Below are 12,712 nucleotides of genomic sequence, written 5' to 3'. Positions count from 1 at the left end.
ACACAAAAATGAGCTATAAGCCACAATAAAGACAGAGAACCCCCCCCAAAACAAGCAGTTTCCTCAACAGAGGCATAAAAACCCTCAACAGGGGCTACACTTGTGATTTAACCACATAATAACCTGATTAATTAGTGTAATGGGATTTCACAATTAAGCTCAATTGAGGGAAACTCAGTCAAATTCTTTATATTTTTTTCTTTTTTTGTTTTTGTATGTAAGTCATCTTTGTACTATTTGTACTTGTATTTTTCAAGCAGAAGCTGTCTTCACAGGCATTTTAACACTTCTCAAATAATTAACTCACAAATAAATCAAACTGTTTTTTCTCTATACAATTTTTTTAGGTTAAACTTGAAAGTGCACTTTGAAAAAAAATAAGTATTATAATTTATTATAATTGTTAAAAGAAAAAAATAATAATAATAGATGGGGGGGAGGGGAGACTTTGCGACCTTTGCGACCGTCAATGGCGAACGGATCGGTAAACGGCAGAGAGAAGAAGATGGCGGAGGGAGGTAATGATGCAGAGCTGCTGAAGGAGAAGGCGAATAAGTACTTTAAAGGTAAGCTGACACACCTGTCAGGTCGGTGGCTTTTACCAGCAGCTCACAACACACACAGATGTGACCACTAATTACAGCGGCAGCCTAATTACGTTGCAACACGCTCCGTCTGGAACCGGCCGCTAACGGTTAAGCTAAGCTAACACGGCTCAGACAGCATGCTAACTGTAAACCCCCATTCATTGGATTACGCGGCGCTGAATTGAAAGAGGTTAGCCGGATTTTGGCTAACGCTAGCTAGCAGCTAGTTCTAACACCAGCGGGCAGCAGCGTGTTAACCCACGCTGTCACGCGTGTCATGTGAAGTGCACCGCAAACTTCTCTCAGATTTGGTCACATCGTTGGGCTTGAACCGCACGGCCCTCTGCTGTGATCACCCATCTTGTTTGTATTGGGTGGTGCTGTCAGATTAGTGTGTAGCTAGCTGTTAGCTGTAGGTTAGCATCAGGCACAACTCCTAGAATATTCTGCTAACCGGCGGGCGCGTGTGTGCCAGCAGCACGGCGGAGCCTCGTTTTAACAGCACTCACAGAGGAAACAGGTGTTTTAATGTTCAGCATCAGTATTTCTGAGCCATTATTCCTACATTTTACATTATATACATCCATTTTTTTTACTAAGCGGTGGGATATAAATACTAACAGTCATGTTGCTGTGCCTCCGTTTTAATCCAAAGGAAGCATCAATAATGAAAGTTTATGTTCCACTGTGTTAATATTTGATTGTTCATTCAGATGCATTTCAAAATGTACTTCTAACGCAAAGCATTAGAGGATTTTTACTCCCTTCTGAAGATATTCCCTGTTGAAGTTTGATTGCTGTAGGCCTGAACATCACCAGGACTGATGCCCTCATGAGTCATAGCAGATGTAATGTGAATGCTGTCTGCTGAAGGATGGGCATGCTGTCTTTTTTATATCTTATGCTGCATAAAAATAAGGGACAAGGTTAAATTCATACCCATAATTACCGGATAGTTGCTGTCTGCATATCCCCTCATCGATCCCAATATAGAACTTATCACTTAATGGCAGAAATATTGTCATGTCAGATTTAGCAGACTTGGATCTGACAGTTATTTTCTGAATCAGTCGATTAATTATTTAGTGTAGAAAATGTCAAACAGTGCCAGTTTGTAGGACTAATAAAGTAGTTTCTGATTCGTAAATGACAAATCACAGCAGAAAATCCTCAAATCTCACAGCTGGAACAAGTTAAAGTTTGACATTTTTGCTAGAAAAATGACTGAAATGATTAATTGATTATCAAAGCAGTTGGCAAGGTTTTCCACGTTTATTGGTGAATATTGTATAAACTGTAAAAACCTGATTCAGATTTTCTTGACTATTGGAAAAGGAAAGCATACCATTAGGTTTTCATGAAAGTTTTATTTGTAACAATTCATTTCAAACATAACTTATTCTTATAAAACTTCCATCAACAATTAGGCTGGAGTATAACAAAGTGGGAGGAAACAAGCACTTGCAAATTAATTCCAAACGCTGACATATCACTGAGATTGATGCGGTGACATGAGCCAAAATGTCATCACGATTGTTTCAGCACTCCTTGTATTTTGGCCTTACTATCAGCTGAACTATCGCCCAAGTTGGAAATAAAATATACCTGTACTGCCTGCATTGTTTGTGAGACAAACCCTGTTTGCCAGTGAAGATGTGACATTTGTTTTTTTCAGACAAAGACTATGAAAATGCAATCAAGTACTACTCAGAGGCTGTGGAGCTCAATCCATCCAATGCCATCTACTACAGCAACCGCAGCCTGGCATACCTACGCACAGAGTGCTATGGCTATGCCCTGGCTGACGCGACCAAGGCCCTGGAGATAGACAAGAACTACATTAAAGGATATTACCGCCGTGCCACCTCCAACATGGCACTGGGCAAGTTCAAGGCTGCACTTAAGGACTACGAGACGGTAAGAAATGCTGCATCTTTGACTTTTAGCAGCTGCACACTTTAGCTTCCATGCAGTCTAAACCTAGAACAAGTGAATAATGTGCACATTAGAACTACATGTTTTTCCATGATTCTTCTCAAAACAAAGAACACTACAATCCCATCTGTGGTTGGCACGAGTTAGGCTCCTCATTTTGCTTCGACAGCTTGGAATAGGGATCATCCTTTAATCCCGTCGTGATGCCAATTAGATTCTGTGTACAGGCACTCATACCACAGCTAATTTGGTGTCTATTGTTCATGGTGTTCTCATAATTAGGAATATAAATATACCAAGGCTGCGCTAACAAAGACCTGCAAACTAGACGAAGCACCATGACAACAGAACATGAGAGCTAATCCTCATGAACTGATGAGAGGTTAGAGCTCAATGTATATGTATTTATAGGTCTCTGAAATGTATCAGGCAAAAGAGTGTGAATGTTTTAAATGTTGTTCATTTCATTTCCAGCACCACAATGAACAAAATATGTATTATCCATTTTAAACTGTCTGCATATTTAAGAAATTAAAACCTTGATATACTTTAATTACTGTTTTCATCTGGTTAAATTTGCCCTGTAGGCCCCAATGCCAGTTTATGATTAACCAGTTTAATTCCTGTCATTTCCCTCTCTTATAATAGGTAGTGAGGGTTCGACCGAATGACAAGGATGCAAAGATGAAGTATCAGGAATGTAACAAGATTGTGAAACAGAAGGCTTTTGAGCGAGCCATCGCCAGCGATGAGATAAAGAAATCTGTTGTTGACTCTCTGGACATTGAAAACATGAGTAAGTTACCCGTGTTGCCCTAAATGTATATGTGTCATCGGATGAATATATGAAAAAATATGTGATTGAGCAAAACATGTTGTATATAAAACAGGAACTAATTATAACAAAGTCCAGTCGTGTTCACATCATCTAAATCATTGGATTCTTTACTGTACTTGGTGATTTTTGATCTGAAATCAAGGTTATGTCTAATTGCAGCGATTGAGGATGACTACGTAGGCCCCAAACTTGAAGATGGGACGATCACATTGACGTTCATGAAGGAGATGATGGATTGGTTCAAAGACCAGAAGAAGCTGCACAGAAAGTGTGCTTATCAGGTAAAGATGTTTATTAAATACACTCACTGAAGGAAACATATCGGTTTGTGTCATTTAATGTTTCTTTTTGTACTCCTTTCAGATTTTGGTGCAAGTTAAAGATGTTCTATCAAAACTACCAAGTCTTGTTGAAATCACATTAAAAGAGGTGAGGACTTTGTGTTTACTTTATATACGGCGAGTGCAACAGTATGATTACATTCTTTAGTTACCGACTCTGTGATCAGCACATAATAACTCTACAGCGGTTAGTCACCGCATGACAGTAAATAAACCCTGCAGGTCTAAGATGTTATTCTTCATGGCTGTCTGTCATCTTTTTTGTGACCCCCCCCTCCCCCCTTTTTTCTTCTTTTCCACAGACAGAAAAAATAACTATTTGTGGTGACACCCACGGGCAGTACTACGATCTCCTCAACATCTTCAAGCTGAACGGCTTACCCTCAGAGACCAACCCTTATGTATCCTTTCCTGTTGCGGCAGCCACGTGTCGGCTAGAAAATTTGTGTCCACGTTTATGATTAACTAAGGGGTCTACCTGCCAAGGGCCGTGTGAAGAATACACAGTATTTTTAGTGCATATCACACTTTATATGTATGTCTCAGAATTTGTGTCTGTGTCCAAACCACCAACAGCCTCAAATCCAAAACTTGCTTGTCATAATTCTTAACCACAGATTTCAGCTGTTCAACGGTGACTTTGTTGATCGCGGCTCTTTCTCTCTTGAGGTCATTCTCACTCTCTTCGGCTTCAAGCTACTCTACCCTGAAAACTTCCACTTGCTTAGGGGTGAGAGCCATGTTAACGTCTCACACTTATTACATGGGTTACATATAACACTGAAGCCTTTTTCATATTGTGACATTCAACCAAGATTGTTACCTACAGGTAACCACGAGACAGACAACATGAACCAGATGTATGGGTTCGAAGGGGAGGTCAAAGCCAAGTACACAGCCCAGATGTTCCAGCTCTTCAGCGAGGTCTTCCAGTGGCTGCCTCTTGCACAGTGTATCAACAACAAAGTTCTGGTAAGCAGTGGTACTCACCGGGCCACCCAGCTAGTTTTGTTCTTGCTGACGTGTGCAGTCTGTGTTATTACTAAATTCTACAGACAGTTGTGCTCATTTTTCAGAGAGGATTTTGTGAAAGAGTAGAACATTAAAAAAAGGGGTTTGTTGGTGGAAAACTGGTTAAAATAGTAGACTCCTACAAGCTGTCTTTATTTACAGTCTATGTGTTAAAAGATGCTTTTATCAGGCAATGCATTCTTTTTGTATAATGGACAAACAGCCATAATTTACCCGAGTCTTCCCAGTATAAATAATTTTTGCAACCCTTAATAGCACAATGGTTTGATGTGTTTCACTGTGTACACAGTTCTAATAAGATTCCCCATCTCAGGTCATGCATGGTGGACTGTTCAGTGAAGATGGTGTGACATTGGACGACCTCAGGAAGATTGAAAGGAACAGACAGCCTCCAGACTCAGGTAGGGTCATATTCCAAATGCAGCATGAGTCTAAATCGAGCTCTCAGAGTGTTTTCACACCCATAGTTTCGCTGATCTAGTTTGGATGGACAGGAAAATGTGTTGTAGTTGCATTTTATTTTATGCACCAACTGATTTGCATAATTACAACTTGGTTTCACTTATCAGCTATGAAATTGCTTGATTTCATGATCAGCAGAAAGATTTATTAGTAGTTTAGCTTTTGAAATCGTGCTGAAATCATAATCATCATAATCCTTGGTTGGGTTGATTTGTTTGCTTTCACACAATGAATGTATGAGTTCACTTGGAACCAAACTGAGACTTTTTTGACCAGTATTTTGGTCAGCACTAGGATACGAATGACGGTTTCCACACCAGTCCAAATGAACTAATCTAAATGGATGAATGCACCATTTAAAAATACATTAATCAAAAGGAACATATGTCCGTTTCAACACCTTCCTCTGCTCTTTCACAGGTCCCATGTGTGACCTCCTCTGGTCAGATCCACAGCCTCAGGTCAGTTCCCGCACAGAACATCATTAGGTCAATAATGTCAGACTTTGCAGTAGTTTGTTAGAGCATTATTCAATCTAATTCTTCCTCAGATTAATAATTAATTGTCCACTTCTCTCTCTCGCGCTCTCTGTGTCTTGTAGAATGGCCGGTCCATCAGCAAGCGAGGAGTGAGCTGTCAGTTCGGGCCAGATGTGACAGAGCGCTTCCTGGAACAGAACAAGCTGGACTTCATTGTGCGTAGTCATGAGGTCAAAGCTGAGGGTTACGAGGTCACTCATTCAGGGAAGTGCATCACCGTGTTCTCAGCACCCAACTACTGGTACGTTATCATGCTGGCTAACCTAATTAAGAGTATAAAATCATCTGTTACTGTTCATTTCAACTGTTGTGTGTTGTATCCTGCCTCTCCTCAGTGATCAGATGGGAAACAAAGGAGCTTATATCCACCTCAGGGGATCAGACCTCAAGCCAGAATTTCACCAGTTCACTGCTGTGGTCAGTATCCTCAACTCTCAATTGTTATATTTATTGTAATTGTCACCTTGTGTCAACACGCCATCATTGGTTTTGGTAATTATCCACCAGGAGGCTTCATGGCCCAGGTTCTGCACATGAGGTTATGTTCATAATGTTGCAGTGACTTCTACTGGGACCTCATGTAAACCGGTCCTGTTCAGCCCAGCTGCTTATTTGGTAGTAAAATTAATTTGAAAGTGAAAACTTCCGTGGCAATTTTATTACAGAGCCACTTTGGTTAAGGAAAAATGTGATCAAAACAAATTTTGCAGTTTGATGCTGCAGCAGTTTTGGATTGAAGGTTAATCTAAAACCTGCTGATGTAAATATTGACAGCTGCAAAGGAGCATTGTTTAATTACATTATAGTCAACTTTCTAAAGACTAGACAGTCATTAGACAGTCTACTGCTTAACACTAAACACTACTGTGGCTAACACAGCCAAACGTAACAAGTGCGACAACAGAAACTATTGCAAGCCAGCTGATATAACTTAGAATTCAGCCAGCCCAATGCACAGCTGTGGTTAACCAGAACTGGAGCCCACTCATCCAGCTCCAGTTCTGTTGCACCTGAAAACCTCCTCCTCCCATTGTTTGTTTCAAAACTCCTGTGCTTCAAGTGTAAATGACAGCATTCTGGTGCTCAGAGCTCAGATAACGTCAGCTACGGTTAGCAGCAGTCAGCGGTTACTTTAAGTAAAGTTGTCTGTCTATGATGACACTCTGTACATCACAGAGTTGAGCCAGCAGCCACTGACATCAGAGGAAAAAAAACAAAACAGTTTCTCAATAAGATATGATCAATTTCACTGACATTGGGGGTGAAGTAGTGTCTTGCACCTCTCATTCCCTCTAACCCAAGTTGTATCAAAATGATATTCAGGTGTTTTAATATAAGGCAAAATGGTAGCATAATGTTCAGAAGCCCTGATAGAAAGCTTAGAAAGCTTGTTGCATCTCAATCTAATTTTTGTCTGCCTCTGATTCTCTTTTACAGCCTCATCCAAACGTCAAACCCATGGCGTATGCCAACACGCTAATGCAGTTGGGGATGATGTAGAGGCCATGCTAACCTGTCTGTGACACTGACGACCTCCCATCTGACCTGAACCATCCCAGCCACCACACTCCCTCCAGTGCTCGGACATGCTCTTGTTCATGCTTAGCCTAAGGGATCCCTCTCCCCAACAAACTTCCACTAGTTGTGTGCCGAAAGCACGTGGTGTAATTGCGATGGGAAGAGATCACTTACACCAGCCCAGTTCAGAACTGGGTCTGTTCTTTCATGTTATCAGTTAAAACTGGAAAATCCCCCCATTCCATTGTCCATTTACCCACTCATGTGTTCCATCACTGGTTAAAAAAAACCAACCCTGAGAATTTCAGATGAGTCTCCTTGGAGCTGTTTGGTTTTTAAATATCTGATAAACTCGGCAGATGGATCAAATAGCTGGTATGTACCAAAGATCTGTAATGAAAATGATTGTTCAGTTTTTACAAGGAGCATCCTCTGATTCTGAAACCTAGCACTGTTGGCCTCTGTACACAGCTTAGAGCATTGTAAACTGGGTTAAGAGCAGCATGTTTATCAGTGTTTCTCAAACCAACCTGCAGTATGTCATGATTTTTTTTATTTCACAGGAATACAAACTATGATTACATGTATTATCCCAGCCCCCCCCCCAGAAAAATAGATTGATTGTCCCTGGGTACACTCTTAAAGGTGCTGTTTGCCATTAGTGGTGTATTTAGTCAGTTCGGTCATGTAGCTGGTAACATTTATTTTGCACTGCTTCCTGTTTAGGAAGATACTGCTGCTCTCCATGTTTTCATCCCTGACCGTCATTGTGCCACTCACCTGGCAGCTCCCGCACAGTCTCCTCTCCAGACTAGCTTTGGTGTAAAGGCAAACACTGATGGCACTCGTCTCCAATACATGTTCGATTGCTGGTGACTTATTATCCCCATATGTGGATTTCTTCAGTACACAAACGTCCAAAATGCAATCCTGTCTTGAAACGCACAGCTGCATTGTCCAGTGGCCCTCAACTTTTTAGATAAAGAAATACACTGATGTGTATGTATATATACTGTATCATTTAAAGATTCCGTGTATTGTTTGGAGAAAATTATTGAATAAAAAAAAAAATACAGTCCGGTGATTTTAGAAACAAGCTGGTATCTTTGTCAATTTAGCAGTGTTGGAAACGCAACTGAAAGCCATATTAGAGTAAAAGTAAAGATATTGTGTGTATCATATTATTTTGGTTAATGTGAGAGTTACTCATGTAAATAATACTTCCGTAAAAGTCTTAAAGCTTATTTAATAGTGAGACACCTGAGTAAAAAGTAATTGTCTGACTATAAATGCACCTTATACCTACATGTCTATATTTTATACTATGGTTCTAACAGATTATGTAATCAGGTATTCTGCAGTTGTGTGATGATCAGAAATATTAGGTTGTCTTTATCTAATTGACCATAAATTAAATAAATTGAATCAAAGAGTGCTACTCTGGCTCTGATGTGGCACGTAATCTGCAAAGAAACAGATGTAAATGTCATGTAAGCAGTAAAAAGTACAATATTTACCTTTTTAAAAGCAGCAAAAATGGAAATAAGTACAATTTAAGGTATTTATACTGTACTTGGGTACAGTATAATAGTAAAAAAAATATACTAATTATACTTAGTTACATTCCACCTCCTGATGTCAACACGTCGATGAATTAAAAAAAAAAGTACTTTGTTTTATTATTTGATCATAAATAATTTGCTGTGGGGTTTCACAATCGATCCGATTCACGAGCGACAGAGGCTGACTCACGCTGCTTCCTGGTTTGTGCGGCAGTCGCATGTATTTGACGTCACCAGCCTCAACAGCTGATCGTCGCTCGTCAACTATGCGCCACGCGTTGACAACACAGCACGAGTTTCACCTTGTTGTGAACCCAGTTGGACACGAAACCGTCGGCAGCAGCAACAACAACAACATCGAACCGAGATGCCGAAATATTGTTCGGTTCCGAACTGCAGGAACGACTCCGGCAGCGGCAGCGACAGGAAAAGCTTCTACAAGTAAGATTTTATTTTAATTTTTTTTAAACAAGTCTTTGAGCTGCTAGCTTACTTCAGAGCTCAGGTGCTTCAGGTAAGAAGCGTCATCTAACTTTCTTCACCGTCTTCCTGTTTGTCACACTTCAGCAGCGCCCTTTCTTACAGCAGGATTGTTGGCATGAAATAAATCAATGTTGTCGTGAAATATCAGATTTTTCGACGCGTTTTTTTTTTTCTTTTTCGATCACCTGCTAAAGTTTGACTTTTCTCGCTCTGCACTTTGTGACACTCCGAGTCCGGAGTGAATCAGGAATTGTGACTCAGCTAATCTGGAGGTTAACTGACAGGCAAACACACCTTAAAGATACCTGTGCGTAAGAGTGTAGGAGCGTATATGAACACTGACCTTTAAGCACCTATGATGTCCAAACTTGTAGCATTCTTAAAACAGTTACAGAAGATAATAAAGTAAATAAATAAATAAATAAATGACAACAGTAAAACAGGCTAGTTTGGTGGTGTTCATTCATGTAGTTACACTTGAAATTCTTGATTTCCAACTCTATAAGTGAATCTTTACATTTCTATAATTTGATTTCCTGCTGTTTTATGGAGGCAAAGAAGGATTTTACCAGCTTATCTGTCTCATAGCTAAAACAAAGTATTCTGTGTACGTGTCTGTCTATTTGGTACAGGAAAAACCTGATTAGAGGAGAGTAGAGACGTTACAATTTGGGGCCTCCGTTGATCTGTCAGGAGCATTTTCCCAGCATTGATCAATCAAAGTGGGTTTAAGTGATCACCTTGATCTTATGATGAAGCCTTTTTATCCTGGTCTCTTGCATGATAATGTTCCTATTCAGGGTCACTGAACTGTTTAAAGAGAGTGAAATCAGTGTTAGTAACTGTTGTGATTAATTAATTAATATTCTGTCCACCTCACACAAAATACTAAAGACATCCCTCAGTGTAATCATCACTAACTCAGCCTCATAAACTAGCAGTGTTGTTGCCTCACACTACACAGAGTGTAACGGCACAAGCCGAAATGTGATGAGTCCACAGAGTCAGTCAGGCACCTGATACCAGCACCGGTTCTGATACTCTGATTTCCAGCCGAGGCAGGAAGTTATAACGCTCACATATATTGACTTTACTGTCATATCATTTGCGTAAATTCATTTTTTCTTTGTCTCACATCACCGGTCTTAATCGTATTCCAGGTTCCCTCTGCAGGACACGGCCCGGCTGCATCAGTGGCTGAGGAACATTGGACGGGAGAACTGGACTCCCTCTCGACACCAGTACATCTGCCACGAACATTTCTCACCTTCGTGCTTCAAGGTGCGATGGGGTATCCGTTACCTGGAGAATGATGCTGTGCCCACTGTCTTCCTGGAGGCCGAGGTACTTAATTAAAAAGATAGATAGACAGAGATCTGCCAATGTACTGATTGAGCTGATTAGCTGCAGTATGTAAAGACCTTGCTGTGGCCAATTCCGATGAGGTTTCTGAAGTTCCTAGGACAGTTTTGTTTGCAACACTTCACCTGCTCTGTGATCAATATCATGTTGCGTTTGACAAACACACACTCCTGCTTCTTTCTAGAAACGGAAAGCTACTGATCTCTGTGAGAAGAAGCCAAAGCGGCTTCGAGCTGACGGTGATGAAAGCGCGACGGTGTCGGATGACAGGACGGAGGCTGTCGACGCTGCAGAGATGGAGAGTTTGTTGCACACGGTGCACCTGTATGAGATCACTGTGGATCCAGCGCAGCAGGGAGATCCCAGCCTGGCGGAGTCCATCGATGTTGGAGAATCTGACCGCTCTCTCCAAACAGACGCAAACCCGCTGGCATCGGTGGACGCGTTCGAAACGGTGGCCAACTTCCCTTTGACTTTATTCCAGACAGTAAGTGATTTAAGTCACAGTGGAGAGAACGCCGAGGTGGTGGTGATGTCTGAATGCCCTGCTGGTGAAGGGCAAGATGAGCTGCTGAATGGAATCATTTTAACTCAGGGCCATGGGCTGGTCCTGAATGAATCCACGATCGGCTGTGCAGACGAGGCCGTGGCTTCTCTCTGCGTCGAAGATTTGACTTGTACCACCGAGGAGCTCTCAGACGTCCACGAAGGCCACGAAACTCAAGTCATTGCGTACTTCGAGACAGTACCAAGCGTTTTCCCCAGTGAAACCTCCAAACACATCACCGTCTTTCCGGACACCGTGCTGTCGTCAGCTCTGAGCTCCAAACCCATCACATCCACTCTGCCCATAGTGTCCAAACATGTGCCGCCTTCCTCCACGTCCCTGGTCCTCACCGTGGAGAGACTGGACACAGACGAGGGAGAGGGCGACGACGGCCAGTCAGAGGACGACGGTGTAGAGCAGCTGGATCACCAGCTGGAGGAGCACTGGTGAGCGATTTCAAGGATACAGGACAAAGGAAATATTTAGAATTATCACAAATGTTTAATTTTTTTCAGCAAGCAAAGGTGCTGCAATGATTAACAGAGTAAACGAAAATAATCAACAGATTAACTAGTGAAGTTGGCAATCTTGAAGTATTGAATTCAATTTCAATAAAGATCTATAACTAAATATTTAAAATGGATTGTTTCAAGTTTTTACAATCGCTTTCCTTTTTCCAATGAGCAGCTACCACAGGAACAGTCTGAGTAAGGAGCAGCTGGAGGCGATCGTGTCGGAGCTGCAGAAGAAGGTCAAAGTGCTGCAGCAGCGACACCGTCGACACCTGGAGAAACTCCTGGGACTGGAGAACACAGTCAGCCAGCTGAGACAAAACAACATGCTGAATGAAGAGCGACTGCAGCTGCTCGAGAGGGTGAAGAGCTTTAAGTATTTACACGAAGTTAGACAAGATTATTTATTTCCTGTGAAACTTGCGCAACAGTCCGCTCAGTCAGAGATGACGAGGTGAAGGCACTGAACACATCTGGGTGAAAATATGTAGTGAAAACGTGAAACAGTAAATTCCCATTTGTGTGTTCTCCTCTTTCTCAGGCTTACATACAGACCAGTGCAGCAGTGTCGGATGCCGGCGAGACCGTCGCCATCATCTATGAAGAGGACGATGCTGCGTACCTGTACACACCGCTGAACAACGTAGACGAGAAGCTGTGAGGCCGGACTGACTGCGACCCACTGTGCCAAAAGAGATGTGACTAATTCATTTGGCAACTAAATGCTACCTTATTTTTCTTTTAACAAAATGGCATCTATGTGTTAACATGTAGTAATGTTTGGATAGATCTGTGGTGAACTTTGCACTAATGTGGATGATTGATAAGGGACAATGTTGAATGTGTGTGTGTTTTTTCTTTTTTTTTTTATGGGTTTCACTCGTTACCTATTTTTTCCTTCCTTCTACCACTTTTGTTTGACTTTTAAAGTATTTTTGTTGGTGATAATGTTCATATCTAATTAAAAAACAACTTCCATTTTGGCGTATTCTTC

General features: G+C 41.4%; 2 protein-coding genes across 2 annotated transcripts; both read left to right on the top strand.

Annotated features, from left to right (window-relative positions):
* The first annotated feature begins 437 nt into the window (after nt 1-437).
* Nucleotides 438-8,348, top strand: ppp5c (protein phosphatase 5, catalytic subunit). Its single transcript, XM_037075270.1, has 13 exons — nt 438-566; nt 2,263-2,504; nt 3,171-3,318; nt 3,520-3,641; nt 3,724-3,789; nt 4,004-4,102; nt 4,326-4,431; nt 4,531-4,673; nt 5,047-5,134; nt 5,616-5,656; nt 5,797-5,975; nt 6,070-6,151; nt 7,172-8,348. Exons 1-13 carry the CDS (start codon nt 470-472, stop codon nt 7,232-7,234), a joined length of 1,476 nt encoding a protein of 491 aa, XP_036931165.1. The 5' UTR covers nt 438-469; the 3' UTR covers nt 7,235-8,348.
* Nucleotides 8,349-9,059: 711 nt separating this feature from the next.
* LOC119006517 (THAP domain-containing protein 5-like) lies at nt 9,060-12,632 on the top strand. Its single transcript, XM_037075293.1, has 5 exons — nt 9,060-9,255; nt 10,458-10,641; nt 10,844-11,652; nt 11,894-12,080; nt 12,260-12,632. Exons 1-5 carry the CDS (start codon nt 9,182-9,184, stop codon nt 12,377-12,379), a joined length of 1,374 nt encoding a protein of 457 aa, XP_036931188.1. The 5' UTR covers nt 9,060-9,181; the 3' UTR covers nt 12,380-12,632.
* Nucleotides 12,633-12,712: the final 80 nt, after the last annotated feature.

This window comes from Acanthopagrus latus, chromosome 2 (assembly GCF_904848185.1).
Source record: "Acanthopagrus latus isolate v.2019 chromosome 2, fAcaLat1.1, whole genome shotgun sequence".
NCBI lineage: Eukaryota > Metazoa > Chordata > Actinopteri > Spariformes > Sparidae > Acanthopagrus > Acanthopagrus latus.
This window is presented reverse-complemented; position numbering and strand designations above follow the sequence as displayed.

Bases quoted from the DNA above. Each gene is read 5' to 3' on its own strand.
- ppp5c (XM_037075270.1), top strand. From the start codon at position 470: ATGGCGAACGGATCGGTAAACGGCAGAGAGAAGAAGATGGCGGAGGGA. The intron at 3,319-3,519 runs GTAAGTTACCCG...GTCTAATTGCAG, and splicing joins TCTGGACATTGAAAACATGA to CGATTGAGGATGACTACGTA. The intron at 4,674-5,046 runs GTAAGCAGTGGT...TCCCCATCTCAG, and splicing joins GTATCAACAACAAAGTTCTG to GTCATGCATGGTGGACTGTT.
- LOC119006517 (XM_037075293.1), top strand. From the start codon at position 9,182: ATGCCGAAATATTGTTCGGTTCCGAACTGCAGGAACGACTCCGGCAGC. The intron at 9,256-10,457 runs GTAAGATTTTAT...ATCGTATTCCAG, and splicing joins GACAGGAAAAGCTTCTACAA to GTTCCCTCTGCAGGACACGG. The intron at 10,642-10,843 runs GTACTTAATTAA...GCTTCTTTCTAG, and splicing joins CTGTCTTCCTGGAGGCCGAG to AAACGGAAAGCTACTGATCT.